Below are 15,923 nucleotides of genomic sequence, written 5' to 3' on the forward strand. Positions count from 1 at the left end.
TGCATAAGCAAACATGAACATTGAAAAATATTGGCACAATTTTCTGAACCTTCAAAAAGATTAGGTTGGGTTTGGGTTGAGTTTCCAAACAGTTTGGTTTTTTTCAAACTTATTTGGGAAAGCCTAGTAACAAATAAGAATTAATTTACTGGATTAGTTGTTGGAGAGGGAATGAGTTTACTGATGAGTGTAATGCAATGCTTATCTTATACAAGTAAAAAACTATGATGCTCTTTATTTCAATGTATTAAAGAGATTTACATGAAAACACTCCACCTATGACCTATTAACTTTACAAATTTGAATTATACATCTGGGTTTCAACTCAGATGTACATCTGATATTGCAAAACTAAAAAAATATGTGGTTCATAATTTCAGAAAGCACGGTTTATTATTATTAGAGGTGTCAAGGTTCCTTCCCCACTCTGAACTCTAGGGTACAGATATGGGGACCAGCATGAAAGACCCCCTAAGCTTATTTTTACCAGCTTAGATTAAAACTTCCCCAAGGTACAAACTTTTTTACCTTTTTGTCCTTGGACCTTATGCTGCCACCACCAAAGTGTTACACAAAGAATAGGGAAAGAGCCCACTTGGAAACATCTTTCCCCCCAAAATATCCCCCCAAGCCCTACACTCCCTTTCCTGGGGAAGGCTTGATAAAAATCCTCACCAATTTGTGTAGGTGAACACAGACCCAAACTCTTGAATCTTAAGAACAATGAAAAAGCAATCAGGTTCTTAACAGAAGAATTTTAATTAAAGAAAAGGAAAAAGAATCACCTCTGTAATCAGGATGGTGAATACCTTACAGGGTAATTAGATTCAAAACATAGAGATTCCCTCTAGGCAAAACCTTCAGTTACAAAAAGACACAAAAACAGGAATATACATCCCATTCAGCACAGCTTATTTACCAGCCATTTAAACAAAACAGAAATTTAACACATATCTAGCTAAATTACTTACTAAGTTCTAAGACTCCATTCCTTTTCTGTTCCTGGCAAAAGCATCACACACACACAGACCCTTTGTTTCCCCCCTCCAGATTTTAAAGTATCTTGTCTTCTCAGTGGTCATTTTGGTCAGGTGCCAGCGAGGTTATCTTAGCTTCTTAACCCTTTACAGATAAAAGGACTTTGCCTCTGGCCAGGAGGGATTTTATAGCACTGTATGCAGAAAGGTGGTTACCCTTCCCTTTATATTTCTGACAAGAGGATTATTAAAAGGTAACACAAGTTGGATTTGTAGATGTGTTTTAATAGAATATAGATGGAAGAGAAGGGTATGATCCTTTTGGTTGTTCCTTAGAGATTGTCTTTTAGTAGTAAAACTGTTATACTCCACATCCTTTAAAAATTGGGTTTGCACAAGCCAGTTTAGAGATTTTCTTAATCATACTGACTTCTACTGACTTGTAATAGAATTACAAGAAAATAAAGCATACAGTAGTGCAAAGATTGCCTATAATTCAAACGTCCATTGAAAGCGCATTTTAAAAAATAACGTGCTCTCATTCTGCAGTTCACTCAAATCTTTGTAACATGTACCTTTCCCAGCATAATTAATGTTACTCCATTTGAGATGAATGTCGCTGCCTACTGTACAAAGATTTCCCAAAAGCTCTACTTCATTACATCTATTTTGTCTAATCCATTTCCAATGCAAGATTGAAAGGCATTTACAATAGCAGTAATTAGAGGAGTGTGAAAATGAAGACTTTTTGTCACATTTTTCACAAATTGTTTTTGCCCAAAGTTCTTGTTTTCATGATATTTTGCAGATCCAATAGTGTGGCTGTGAAGTTTTGAAATGTTGCATATTTTCAGTCAAAATAAAAAAGAATCAATTTTAAGTATAAAAATGTAACAATAACAGGAATCATTTTAATTAGCAAAAAATAAACCTTCAGTATAGAAGGACAGTCAGCACCTTGCAAGATCAAGCCTATTGGCTGGATCCCACATTCACTGAAGTCAATGAGAGCCTTTCTATTGACTTTAATAATCGCTGGATCAGTCTCTGAGAACTTTGGCTCACAAAGCTGATTAGGTTAGCTATAGTAAGAGAAAAGGAAGTTGGGAGAGCTAATGTTAGACTAAAACAAAATGATTTCCACAGCAATTTTGATTTTAATATTATTGATATTTATATCATTTAAGAAGGTCCATACATTAAACCTCCTATAATTTGTGCAGCGTATTTGAAGAAAGGGGGAGGTCAAGTGAGCTTAGCCTGGGTAATTCAAAGTATCCAAATAAATTTGAAAAAATAATTAATTAAGGAATAGGATCTTGGGTTCTCCCACAACTATCACAAATAAGATCTCACAATGAATGTTGAGTAAAGGAAAAAGGACAGTAAAATAGTGTTATGTAAAGGTGTAAGATAAAATTCTAACAATGTTCAGAGCTGTAGAAATGCAGGTAAAAACCAACCCCCCAGTAATACAGCAAGCTCACATCTCTCCAAAATTTCTCCAAATTTGTGAATTTTAAGTTAATTTACTGTTCTATTAGGCCCTTTCTGCTTCTTTGTATTGTCTGTATTTACTTTACCCAATGCTCAAGTAGACACAGAGTCCATCTTAATCTCTGTAACAAATTTTAAAAAACTTATTCTGCTGCATAATCCCACTAGATCCTTAACAAAATTATTTCAAAGTAAAAACATCAGGCCTGATTCAATATTCCAGTACTCCAGTTTAAACTGGTGAAATTCTACTGAAATTAATGTTGTTACATTAGCGAAAAACAGAAATAACGGTTTCTTTTTCAGACAGTGTAAGAAAGGAGTTGTTAAAACAGCAGAGGTATGTGAAAAGCTTGAAGTGTACAGTTAATAGTGACACTCTAGAAAGAGGTTGCGTTTACTAATTGTGGCGATAGATGGCGCTGTTTTATTAAAGGTTGGTGAGCAGGCTTCAAATACTACGTCAGCAAAAAGAAAAGGAGTACTTGTGGCACCTTAGAGACTAACCAATTTATTTGAGCATGAGCTTTCGTGAGCTACAGCTCACTTCATCAGATGCATACCGTGGAAACTGCAGCAGACTTTATATACACACAGAGAATATGAAACAATACCTCCTCCCACCCCACTGTCCTGCTGGTAATAGCTTATCTAAAGTGATCAACAGGTGGGCCATTTCCAGCACAAATCCAGGTTTTCTCACCCTCCACCCCCCCACACAAATTCACTCTCCTGCTGGTGCTAGCCCATCCAAAGTGACAACTCTTTACATAAACAAGTCGGGCTATTTCCTGCATAGATCCAGGTTTTCTCACATCCCCCCCACCCCCATACACACACAAACTCACTCTCCTGCTGGTAATAGCTCATCTAAACTGACCACTCTCCAAGTTTAAATCCAAGTTAAACCAGAACATCTGGGGGGGGGGGGTAGGAAAAAAACAAGAGGAAACAGGCTACCTTACACAATGACTTAGACACTCCCAGTCTCTATTTAAGCCTCAGAAACAACTCTGACATCATAATCAAAAAGGCTGACAAAGGAGGTGCTGTTGTCATCATGAATAGGTCGGAATATGAACAAGAGGCTGCTCGGCAGCTCTCCAACACGAGTTTCTACAAGCCATTACCCTATGATCCCACTGAGAGTTACCAAAAGCAACTACAGCATTTGCTCAAGAAACTTCCTGAAAAAGCACAAGATCAAATCCGCACAGACACCCCCCTGGAACCCCGACCTGGGATATTCTATCTACTACCCAAGATCCATAAACCTGGAAATCCTGGGCGCCCCATCATCTCAGGCATTGGCACCCTGACAGCAGGATTGTCTGGCTATGTAGACTCCCTCCTCAGGCCCTACGCTACCAGCACTCCCAGCTACCTTCGAGACACCACTGACTTCCTGAGGAAACTTCAATCCATCGGTGATCTTCCTGATAACACCATCCTGGCTACTATGGATGTAGAAGCCCTCTACACCAACATTCCACACAAAGATGGACTACGAGCCGTCAAGAACACTATCCCCGATAATGTCACGGCTAACCTGGTGGCTGAACTTTGTGACTTTGTCCTTACCCATAACTATTTCACATTTGGGGACAATGTATACCTTCAGATCAGCGGCACTGCTATGGGTACCCGCATGGCCCCACAGTATGCCAACATTTTTATGGCTGATTTAGAACAACGCTTCCTCAGCTCTCGTCCCCTAAAGCCCCTACTCTACTTGCGCTATATTGATGACATCTTCATCATCTGGACCCATGGAAAAGAAGCCCTTGAGGAATTCCACCATGATTTCAACAATTTCCATCCCACCACCAACCTCAGCCTGGTCCAGTCCACACAAGAGATCCACTTCCTGGACACTACAGTGCTAATAAACAATGGCCACATAAACACCACCCTATACCGGAAACCTACTGACCGCTATTCCTACCTGCATGCCTCCAGCTTTCACCCTGACCACACCACACGATCCATCGTCTACAGCCAAGCTCTGCGATACAACCGCATTTGCTCCAACCCCTCAGACAGAGACAAACACCTACAAGATCTCTGTCAAGCTTTCTTACAACTACAATACCCACCTGCAGAAGTAAAGAAACAGATTGATAGAGCCAGAAGAGTTCCCAGAAGTTACCTACTACAGGACAGGCCTAACAAAGAAAATAACAGAACGCCACTAGCGGTCACCTTCAGCCCCCAACTAAAACCCCTCCAACGCATTATTAAGGATCTACAACCTATCCTAAAGGATGACCCAACACTCTCACAAGTCTTGGGAGACAGGCCAGTCCTTGCCTACAGACAGCCCCGCAACCTGAAGCAAATACTCACCAACAACCACATACCACACAACAGAACCACTAACCCAGGAACTTATCCTTGCAACAAAGCCCGTTGCCAATTGTGCCCACATATCTATTCAGGGGACACCATCACAGGGCCTAATAACATCAGCCACACTATCAGAGGCTCGTTCACCTGCACATCCACCAATGTGATATATGCCATCATGTGCCAGCAATGCCCCTCTGCCATGTACATTGGTCAAACTGGACAGTCTCTACGTAAAAGAATAAATGGACACAAATCAGATGTCAAGAATTATAACATTCATAAACCAGTCGGAGAACACTTCAATCTCTCTGGTCACACAATCACAGACATGAAGGTCGCTATCTTAAAACAAAAAAACTTCAAATCCAGACTCCAGCGAGAAACTGCTGAATTGGAATTCATTTGCAAATTGGATACTATTAATTTAGGCTTAAATAGAGACTGGGAGTGGCTAAGTCATTATGCAAGGTAGCCTGTTTCCTCTTGTTTTTTCCTACCCCCCCCCCCAGATGTTCTGGTTTAACTTGGATTTAAACTTGGAGAGTGGTCAGTTTAGATGAGCTATTACCAGCAGGAGAGTGAGTTTCTGTGTGTATGGGGGTGGGGGCGATGTGAGAGAACCTGGATCTATGCAGGAAATAGCCCGACTTGATTATGTAAAGAGTTGTCACTTTGGATGGGCTAGCACCAGCAGGAGAGTGAATTTGTGTGGGGGGGTGGAGGGTGAGAAAACCTGGATTTGTGCTGGAAATGGCCCACCTGTTGATCACTTTAGATAAGCTATTACCAGCAGGACAGTGGGGTGGGAGGAGGTATTGTTTCATATTCTCTGTGTGTATATAAAGTCTGCTGCAGTTTCCACGGTATGCATCTGATGAAGTGAGCTGTAGCTCACGAAAGCTCATGCTCAAATAAATTGGTTAGTCTCTAAGGTGCCACAAGTACTCCTTTTCTTTTTGCGAATACAGACTAACACGGCTGTTCCTCTGATACATGTCAGCAAAGAATCAATTATAAATGTATATAATATAAAATTATAAATCAGATACTGGCAAGTATTGCTGTCTCATAGGATAATAGTCAGTGTTGTACAAATTTGCGAAACAACACTGCTCAAAGTAAATGTGAAAGAATACCTGAAGGGGCCACTCTGCTAGAGCCTGAGCCAGCTCTCAGTGAAGTCAGTGGGATTCTTTCTCTTAACTTCAGTGGGAGCTGGACTAGTCCACCAGTCTAGGAGAAGTTCATACAACTCTGTACAAAAGTATGACTTTCTGTTCATTTTAGTGTCAGCAATACACATAATGTTCTGTGGGATTAGGAAATTTCTTATGTGATGAGTACAAAAATATTGATTACTTTATGGAAAGTCCCTAGGTACAATCTAGGGAAGTCAATGGAAGTTTTACCATAGATTCAGGGGGTCTAGGATTTCACCCTATATGTTTATAATAGATTTTCCATTCCTGTGGACCTTATTATACAAATTACGGTCCAAATCCTTCAATTTTTACTCAGAAAAAAACTTACATTGATGCAAGAACGCAAGATCTAATTGTTTTACTTCTAGTTACCTTGTAAAGTATCTCCCCAATCTGTTAGTTTTCCAAATTCCCATTTTGTGGTTTGTTTTTCAGTAATTCACATGCAAAATCACATCTTAAAACAGATGCTTGGCATATGAAATCCAAATATTCCTGGCAGGAAATTTCCTGTGATTTTCATGATGATGACAGTTTTCCAAAGGACAAGGATAAAGAATTCTGTGAAAATGCAGAGTTATTTCAGAAGTACAGGTAAGAAATAATTATACTTTTACAATATAATTGATACACATTTGGACAATGTAATACTGAACCTGACAAAAGTCACAGACCGACACACCATACCAAGCTCTGCTTCCTTGTATTTATTCACACATATCCTGCATTTCCTTACTCAGGAAGAACTCCTTTTAATAATAATAGGACTTTACCACTGTAAGAGAATTTAGTCTTCTATGAAGAAACTTTTAGAAATATATATAAGCAGTTAGATCCAAATATCCCATTAATATCTAATTTTCTATTACATTAACTGAAAAATAATCCTTTCCACCTAATTTTTAAAGGTGCCTCAACCTTGTGGTCTTTTAGTTTTGTGAACAGCTATTTGGGGCACAAATGAAGAATGTAGACCTCATCCGATGTCCATTGGTGTAATAGTGAGTCTTTACATTGACTTCAGTGGACATCATATCAGGTCCCTAAAGACACAGTTGCCAAGTGCAGTCTATATATTTTTATTTGTTTCCCCAGTGAATTGTGCCCAAAGTTATATGCCACACCAAATTGCAGGTACATGACAGGAGTCTGAGTTTTAAAAATCAGGCCTTTCCTATTCAGGGCATTTAACGGCCATTTGGAAGTGTCTCCCAGCCAAAGGAGAGGTAGCATAGCAGGGACAAGAAATAAGAGGAAAAAAATGTAAGGAGAAAGGCAGGAGTATGGAATATGGGGAGTGGATAGATAAAAGAAAGGGAAAAGAGAAGAACTTGAAAATATGGGTAGGAAAGGAAATCCCTAAATTACATTAAAATGAAATGTCGTTCAGAAAAATACACTGAGATCAAGTGATATCATTCACTTGAGCTCACTTGAGCACTACTGTTCTGGAATTTGTTGCCACCATAACTTTAGGATGTATTCATTTATTTCTGTGAAGTTCAGAATTACCTGTTTATCTGCATGTTATCTGCATGTAACTAGATTTACTAGAATGACTATTTAAAAATCAAGGATGTAGAGGCATGCTGGACTACATTCAAATTAGCCCTTATTGTCCATCACACATTTATTCCAGTTTTTACAAAAGCAGATAGAGGCATAAACAACCAAATTAAGGTGATGTTTGCCTCTTTGTGCCTTTTCACCGAGCCAGTATAGTAGAACTAATGGCAATGAGTTCCAGTATGCTTTTCACCTTTGTCTTGGAAATAGCTTTCCCTATATTAGCCCTCTCATTCTACTTTTTCCTCTGTCCATCCTCTCTGTTCCTCTCCCTGCCCTCACATACCCAGTCCCTTGCTGTACTCCTGGTCATTTGTTCTATCGTTAAGAACACGGTCAGACACGTTAACAAAGATTCTGCAAAATCTACTTGTCATAAGTGTTGTGTGTAAGTCATGTTAAGTTAATAGGGCATTTTTCTAACCCTAAACACCTAACCCTAATTTTGTTTATTCAGACCTCAACCAAAGCTGAATGCAGAATTGCAGAAGGCTCACCATAAGCAGTTTGAGTTTAGAGACAAACAGATTATAAACTGTGCATTCCCAGGGCTTGTTTTGGGGGTTCAGGATGCTAACCTGCATGTTGGTACTGAAGTTGTTTTGGTGGAAAAGAAGTCTGATGATACCAATCAGCACTGGATATGGAGAGATCGTGACAGGTACAAGCATGTTCACTGATATATGAGACTAAATGTTATAAAGGGAAGCTTTATGTATCATACATGAAAACAGAATTCCAGCTCTGTGGACTGTTATCTAGTTATTGAAGTTATTTTTTTAGTGTGTTGAATGGGAAAGAACTAGGTTTAGGATTTTTAATAGGGTTTCAATAGTTCTTCTTTGATCATTTTCTTGTCTTACTAGCCGTTAATTTACAGCATAGAATCTCATAAATGAATCTCTAGTGTAGAAAGCTAAAGATAGCTTTAAAAGACCTATATCAAAGCAACAATCCCTCCAATCAAGGGAAACCCTCCCCACTCCCATGAGGGCTCTTAAATCAACCACAAGGGGGACAGCAGTGTGAAGTGCACTCTTCCCCACAGTCCACTCAGCCTAAGTTAAAAGGATCAAAATATGGATACTATGAAACAATGTATTGCATTGTACTGGAGCTCCAGACCAGTGCTAATTTGAGGAATCCAGAAGCACTGTGTCCTTCAAAAACAGAAAAGGAAAACTTCAGCATGCATATGTCATTCACCTTTGAATGCAATGACATACTAAGCATGCTTAAAATGCCACTAGCTTTATAGACTGCTGTACAGTACACTACTCATCTTTCCTCCTTCACTTCTTTCCCCTGAGAATGCAGCACTTTCCACTGCAGCAGAATGACAAAGGATACATTAAACAAATTGTGGGTTCATGAAGAGAGAAAAACTGCACCGTTCCATCACTAGCAGTATAAAATCAAAGCAGCAGACTTGAGTAGAGAGAAAAGTGTCTGTCTCCATCTGCTCCATCCCCTTTTAATCTCCTAATTCAAGGCTTCATATTGGACAAAGCATTCAGTAAAACAGATTATTCTTGGATCCCAAGAACACAGAATTGTCTTCCTTTTAAAATCCTTCTATTTTGTCTCTGTGTTAAAAGGGTTAGTGGATAGCCCCAAAAATCTATTATCTCAGTTTTTGCAACCATTTTGCATCAAATCCTAAAGCCAAGGTAAATTGGCCTCAATGCCTATTTTGGTATGAACCCAGAGAAAGCTTCTGGTCCCACATTATCACCTTCCCACCAACAGAACCAGACTCCCTCTCTTTACTTTTAAGTGTCTTCCTAGTAGAACCAGTGCTCTTTTATCTCCTTCTCACCTCACTTTCTCCTGTCTTTGGAGGCAGTAAACTGCCCCCACCCGCAACCCAGAATGTCAGGAGCCAGGTAGTTGTCCTGCTGTCCCATTTGGAGTCTCTGTGGTTTTAGCAAGGCAAGCTTCTTCCCCTCTGTATCCATAGCAGATGAGTCGCCAGCCTGACATGCTCTTCTTGCATCTGAGGAACGAGCAGCATTGCAAATGGAGTTTCTGCTGTTTTTAAAAAGGGGTATTGGGTATGGCTCGAGAGTTGCCCTTCACGTAACAATGCAGGACTCTCAGTGCTATTAAGAACACAGAGCTTTCTCATGTGTCTTGGAGTAGGCAGTGATTTATGTACTATTAGCTGGATGTAAAGTTAAGACTATAAGAACTTGTTTGCGTTAGATAAGCTTTTCTCATGTTAATGTGAAGAACAGCATTGAATCCTAGTTCAGCTGAGGTTACTGTACTTTGTTTGGCTCTACTTCAGTCTGTGCATGAGAAATTATCCCAGACTGAACTGCATCCTAGCAGGAAAACCCCTAAGCATTCAAGAGAGGGTAGGGAACAGCTGGGAGCCCACTGAAGATGTCAGGATGGTAGTAAAATACCACTGACATGTCACCAGGTCAGAGGAGAAGTATCTCTAGCCATCGTGTGTTCAGGGAGGGTGGCATGCACATATCTTCCTGTGTTTGGGCCTGAAGCCTTTTTTTGAGGATGAGAGGAGGAAAGGGTGGTTCTCCGAAAATGCAGGAGTGAGGCAGATTGTGTTGGAGGAAGGAAGAGGGTGTCCTGTCAGGCAAGAGATAGTGCCAGAGCATTTGTGAAGAAAGAGAGAAACTCACCAAGTTTGTAATTGGTTTACTCAAACTGAGCTTTGAATGTAGGGTTTGGGGTAAATCTGAAACTCAAAATGAACTAGCAGGTTTCAGAGTAACAGCTGTATTAGTCTGTATTCGCAAAAAGAAAAGGAGTACTTGTGGCACCTTAGAGACTAACCAATTTATTTGAGTATAAGTTTTTGTGAGCTACAGCTCGCTTCATCAGATTCATACTGTGGAAAGTGTAGAAGATCTTTTTATACACACACAGCATGAAAAAATACCTACCCCCCACCCCATTCTCCTGCTGGTAATAGCTTATCTAAAGTGATCAAATGGGGTGGGGGGAGGTATTTTTTCATGCTTTGTGTGTATAAAAAGATCTTCTACACTTTCCACAGTATGCATCCGATGAAGCGAGCTGTAGCTCACGAAAGCTTATGCTCAAATAAATTGGTTAGTCTCTAAGGTGCCACAAGTACTCCTTTTCTTTTTAAAATGAACTAGATACTTGTGAATCAAACCCACCAAGGGCTATGTCAGCATTTTGGTATGTGCTAATAATCCTTCTATAAGGCTTCTTCATAAAAGTGTGCATTACTGCGGCATCACTCATGTTCTCTAGCTGTAAGAGTAGTTTAGGAGAAAGCCTAATGTATTTAGGCCCTCTAAAAATATTTGCATTTTTACATTATAGTGTTACTGTTGTTTTTTCTGTTCTTAGGACATTTCATTTGATGAGTGATCCAAATCTAGTGCTAGCAGTGTCAATGCCCAGCACACAGACTAGATACTCAAAATGTGCACTGGACATGAAACGATGTGCTGTTGTTCTGCAGGTAAGAGAGTGCATTTAAAAGAAGAGACAAAAATTATTGCTGTACACCTAGATGTAGGCCCAGGATCCAGTTGTATTCAGATACCGAATCAGCTTTGAATAATATTTTCTTTTAATAGTGCTTTGTATACTATAGATAACACAGGAAGTCCCAGGGCTACAGCTGTTGCAAAGATATAAAAGATTCTATCCAATAAATTATCAATAAAAACAACATGAAAGTTACATTCTGGAGTCCAGAAATGCCAAGATAAAGTTTCATGCATATTAGTTTTAAAATAAGGAACATTTAAAGTCGGCATGTTGAATTGTGAGTAACAGTGTGTCAGAATCAGCCACTGAATCCTTAATGCAACTGAAAAATACAGGGTTACAGCTTCGTTCTCTTCTACTGAATATAGACAATTGCAGTTATCTTTGACAATGCCTTTATGACATCAGTCAATGAAATAAAAACTGTCACAATCTGACATTTAGTAGTGCAATCAGTTTCATAGAATATGTACAGTATATTGTCCCCCAAACTAGTTTTTATTGAAAATCAATTTGCTTTTCAAGTATTTTGTGTGTGCTTCCACTCTTTTTATAAAAGCTTTATCTTTTATTTCTTGCAGCAATTAAGGCCAGTTGGTGGAAATTACTCACATAATAATATCCATCAAATGGATTAGTCATCATGCATTACAGCTTGCAGAATCAGGCCTTTGGTTTGTGACAAATATTTTAAAGTTCATGCAATATAATAAAAGTGAGAAATGTTAAATTGATTCTGGTGAGCCCTTCCCTATTCAGCTCAATTAAGTTCTTTGTATATGCCAGTTGTTCTCAGGGATGCTGCCATTCTTGCACTCTTTAAAATCAAAAGGGAAGACTTGCTTATTTTGCCCATTGTTTTCAGCTTTTTGCTCGGCAGAGACATTATTAGTAATTGCACATCTTTTATAGATACCCTTAATGTCTTCGTATTGGGAATAGCTGAACTTGTTTTGCCTAATTTTGAATGCTCTTTGCCATCCTGTGTTCAGAGGACTATTGCCAATGAAACAATATTTTGAAAATGGAACAGAGATGGATGAGTGAAAAACAAATGTAGAGGGAGATGGGGGAAAAAGGATCAGAGAAAGGAATACACAAATAATTATGGAATTGATATTGCTATGTACCAGGCAGCCACTTGTGTTTTTCAGAGTTTATTATCGCTAATACACAGGCAAAGAAAATGCTAGGAAGTTGTGTTTTTAAAAAATTAAATCACTACAAAGCAATTAGCCAAACTCTGAAATGAAGTGTAAGGTGGTATAAACTAAACTTCCTTACACTTTGATTCCCTTACACTGAGTTAGACTTTCTTAGACCTATTACCTGTGTAAGGATGTATGAAGGACTTTGTTGTTGTAACTTACACACTAATTACCAGAAGAAGGGATGAGAAGGTGTAAAATAGAGTGTAGCCTGCTTTAACTTACATCTTCCTGTTAGCTGCTAGTTTCAGTAAACTCTTCTATTCTGGCTTCTTGATATGTGAGTTACACCAACTGAGCCTCACTTACACTAGGAATCATTGGACCAATTGTAGACATGATATGGTAAGTGAATGTGGGTGAAAGGGAGACAAGAGGCAGTTTGTTTTCTTGTAACATACATGTTGAAGGGGAGATGCAGAAGGCAATACCAGCTACTTCAGTTTAGACTCTTTCAGGACTTACTTATACTCCCCTCTGAATTGACCCCAAGAGTTTTAAATTACAGGAAAACAGATTCATGAACTCGTGGTTTTTGTGAACTCCAAACAATAGTCTGAGGGTTTTGCAAAATCTTGAATTCCATATGGCTTCCCATTCATATTTCATGCAGCAAGCTGCCATGCACGATAAAGTTGTTGTTGTAATGGCTTGTTTTCCCTGGAACATTTTATTTTTTTTTATAAATTAAATCATTTTATATGCCAAAAGTGATTCTAAGTACTTACATTTCTTTACCTGCATAGTATTAAAGAATGCCTGTTAGACCAGCAGAAACTGTCACGTCAACTATAATATAAAATATTGTCTATACAAATATGCTCTTGGGATTCTGTCATTGACTAAAAAGATTGGGGGGAAAATATCAATGTGACATATTTTGAAAAATAGCAATAGGCCTGTAATGAATGACACACGGTATATAATTATATAGGGAACAGCCACAGAAATTAAATTGATTCTATTAATGGACATTTCCTTTTCCTTTAAGTATTGTCAGCAGAGATCCCCATTGTTGGCATACACCTGTGAATTACACCAAAACCCAGGACCCTCTGGAAAGCTCTGACCATTTGAGGAGGGAGACACATGAACTTTTGACTCAAGCTAGGTTACATAAAAAAGCAGAGTCCATTATGCACACTGAGTACATTCCAGCTGTAAATTGGAACCTTTTCTAATCCCTGAACTTTCTTAGCTTGTTGACATTTTTTTTCTGTTTCTCTCCTTAGTCATATATAAATTTGTCATAAATAATTAAGATCTAATGTTTGTTTTAATTTGAGGAGTGTCTCCAATGGAAGCAGTACATCAGAGTTTCCCAGAACTTCATTTTCAGGAATCAACGTTATCTATCTAATTTACATGGTTCCCATTACTGTAGCGTGAGGGTGCCTCACAATCTTTAATGCATTTGTTTTTACAAAAGCCTAGTGTGGACAGGAAATGCTATTATCCCCATTTTATAGGCACAAAATTGAGACACAGGAACCTAGCCCTCAACAGTATTTATGCACCTAACTCCCATTTAATTAATCCAACCTTTGTGACCTGCCCAAGGTTACATAGGAAGTCCATTAGGAAGCAAGGAATTGAACCTGGGTTTCCTAAACTAACACCCTAACCACTGATCCACCCTTCCTGTCTTCTGTTCTCTTATGACCTTGTTGGGTTATTTGGGTCTTCTGCCATGATGGCAGATCCCAGAAAGAAGGCCAGATTTAAAGACTGCCCATCTCTGATGGCAAGATTGATGGCAGACCACCTATGCTGATTAGTTCACTTTTTCACTTACCTAATATTGTCTATTTTATTAACAGCATTTTGTTTCTAGCGCGCCTTTTATCCCAAAGGATCGCACAGCACTTTAAAACTGCTGATGTACATACACCACTTCTGAAATGTAGCCACCTCCATGGCAGAAGATTAGACAATCCACCATACAACACTGAGTGCAGGGGGAAAATTTGTCAAGGATACTGGGGCAAATACCTACTTTTACTTAAAGTGTCATGAGATGATTAGTGTCCAAACAGAAAAGACAGGACTTGAGTATTTAAAGTCTCATCTGAAAAACAAGCTTTTTTTTTAAACAGCACAAGACATTCATGCCAAATACTGAATAGAAGAATGCTATAGCGTAGGAATAGGATTTATCTTTTATGTTTTGACAGAATTATAAAGAATACAGCAATGGAGCTGCCAATCAAAAGTGGCATTACATGGAAAATGCAGGAGTATTTAGTGCCTTTTACAGCACAGTACTGGATCAAGAAATCACAGCAGCAAATCATGCTTCTGTTTGCACATTCTCTGTGACCAGTAGAGAAAAAATAGACCAGCCAGTAAGTAAAATATTTTAAGGTATGTAAAAGTTGACATAGGGAAGTTTAATCCACTGTCAATGCAGACAACAGGCAAAAATGTTTATGTGTATACCTATATATTTATATTTATCTGAAATGGACAGATCATATATTTCACTTTTTCTTCAAGTGCTGTCCCTGTGGGTGCTCCACTTCAGGTGTCGGTGCATAATCTTCTCTTCCTGCTAGCAAAAAAAGTACTTTGTAAAGTAATATATTGAGCAGTCATGTCTGTAGAAGTTTCTCTTACCTAAGTATGACATCATGGCTGTGAAACAGGTCATGATTAAACGATGATAAAATCCCCAGTCAAATTTTATGTCGCTATCCATAGATTTGTAATAAGTAAAAGTACATTGTCAGTCACTCACCTCTGATGTCACAATTGCTTTAGTCTGTTCCAACACCAGTTCCGTTTTGCAGTGTCCAGAGATGAGGGCTGAAGATCCAAAGCCATTTGTCATTGTCTCATTTGAAATGAACAACAGCTATTCATGTATCCTAACTGGCAGCATCAGGAAGGTTAGCAAAGGTGGACTTGTGTTGAGGAAATCCTGGATGCTTATAGGAAGTAATTAGATAACTGAACTGTTGCACATCTGGATACTCTAAAACATTGAAACTATTGTTTTCCCTTCTTTTTAGGGCTACTATTTTCTTTCACCCAGTGGAAAGCAGAAGTTCATGATATGTTTGGCTTGTGCAAGGGCTATAAGAGGAAAAAAAGAACTGAAAAAATTACCCGCAGGTAGCATATTCTTCTGTGCCTCTGGCTCTGAGGAAGCAAGTCATTTCTCCTTGGGGCCTTTTAAGTGTGTTAATGTGAGGAAGGTTTGTATTTTTTTAATTTGTCCTATTAGCTGTACTGTAGACTCAGGATTATAAAATAACCTGAAAATGATCATAGTACATTCTTAGACTACTGCAGAACTTTGCTATCTTCACTTGAACAAACTGTAAACCTTCATATAGTCTTTCAGTTTTACTGCTCGCTGTTGAACAGATCAGGAATGTTTTGCAGGTGTCAGTGGGAATGGGGCCAGTGTGGATATTATCATGGTACCCATGGATGAATAGGGGACTGGCATATCCCCTCTTTGAACGCCAACCCTGAAAAAGGGCTAGGACGTTTACAATCAACCACTAGTTTTTTGAGATCAGGTTCTCAATGTTCCAGAGGCTGCACTTTTCAGGCCATTGATTGAATGCAGAGAAACAGTGGCCTTGGCTACGATGGATGAGGGGTTGGGAGTCTTCTGAAAG

At 38.9% G+C, this 15,923-nt stretch overlaps 1 protein-coding gene across 4 annotated transcripts in view; it reads left to right on the forward strand.

Moving 5' to 3' along the window:
* Nucleotides 1-15,923, forward strand: part of DCDC1 (doublecortin domain containing 1) — a 418,164-nt gene that overhangs the window by 362,281 nt on the left and 39,960 nt on the right. For all 4 annotated transcript variants that reach the window (XM_048854576.2, XM_048854579.2, XM_048854578.2 and 1 more), the window contains 5 exons: nt 6,461-6,619; nt 8,049-8,252; nt 10,940-11,054; nt 14,469-14,639; nt 15,306-15,491. In XM_048854576.2, the coding sequence (XP_048710533.2) occupies nt 6,461-6,619; nt 8,049-8,252; nt 10,940-11,054; nt 14,469-14,639; nt 15,306-15,491 (835 nt within the window). The remainder of the gene's footprint in view (nt 1-6,460; nt 6,620-8,048; nt 8,253-10,939; nt 11,055-14,468; nt 14,640-15,305; nt 15,492-15,923) is intronic.

This window comes from Caretta caretta, chromosome 6 (genome assembly GCF_965140235.1).
Source record: "Caretta caretta isolate rCarCar2 chromosome 6, rCarCar1.hap1, whole genome shotgun sequence".
Classification (NCBI taxonomy): domain Eukaryota; kingdom Metazoa; phylum Chordata; order Testudines; family Cheloniidae; genus Caretta; species Caretta caretta.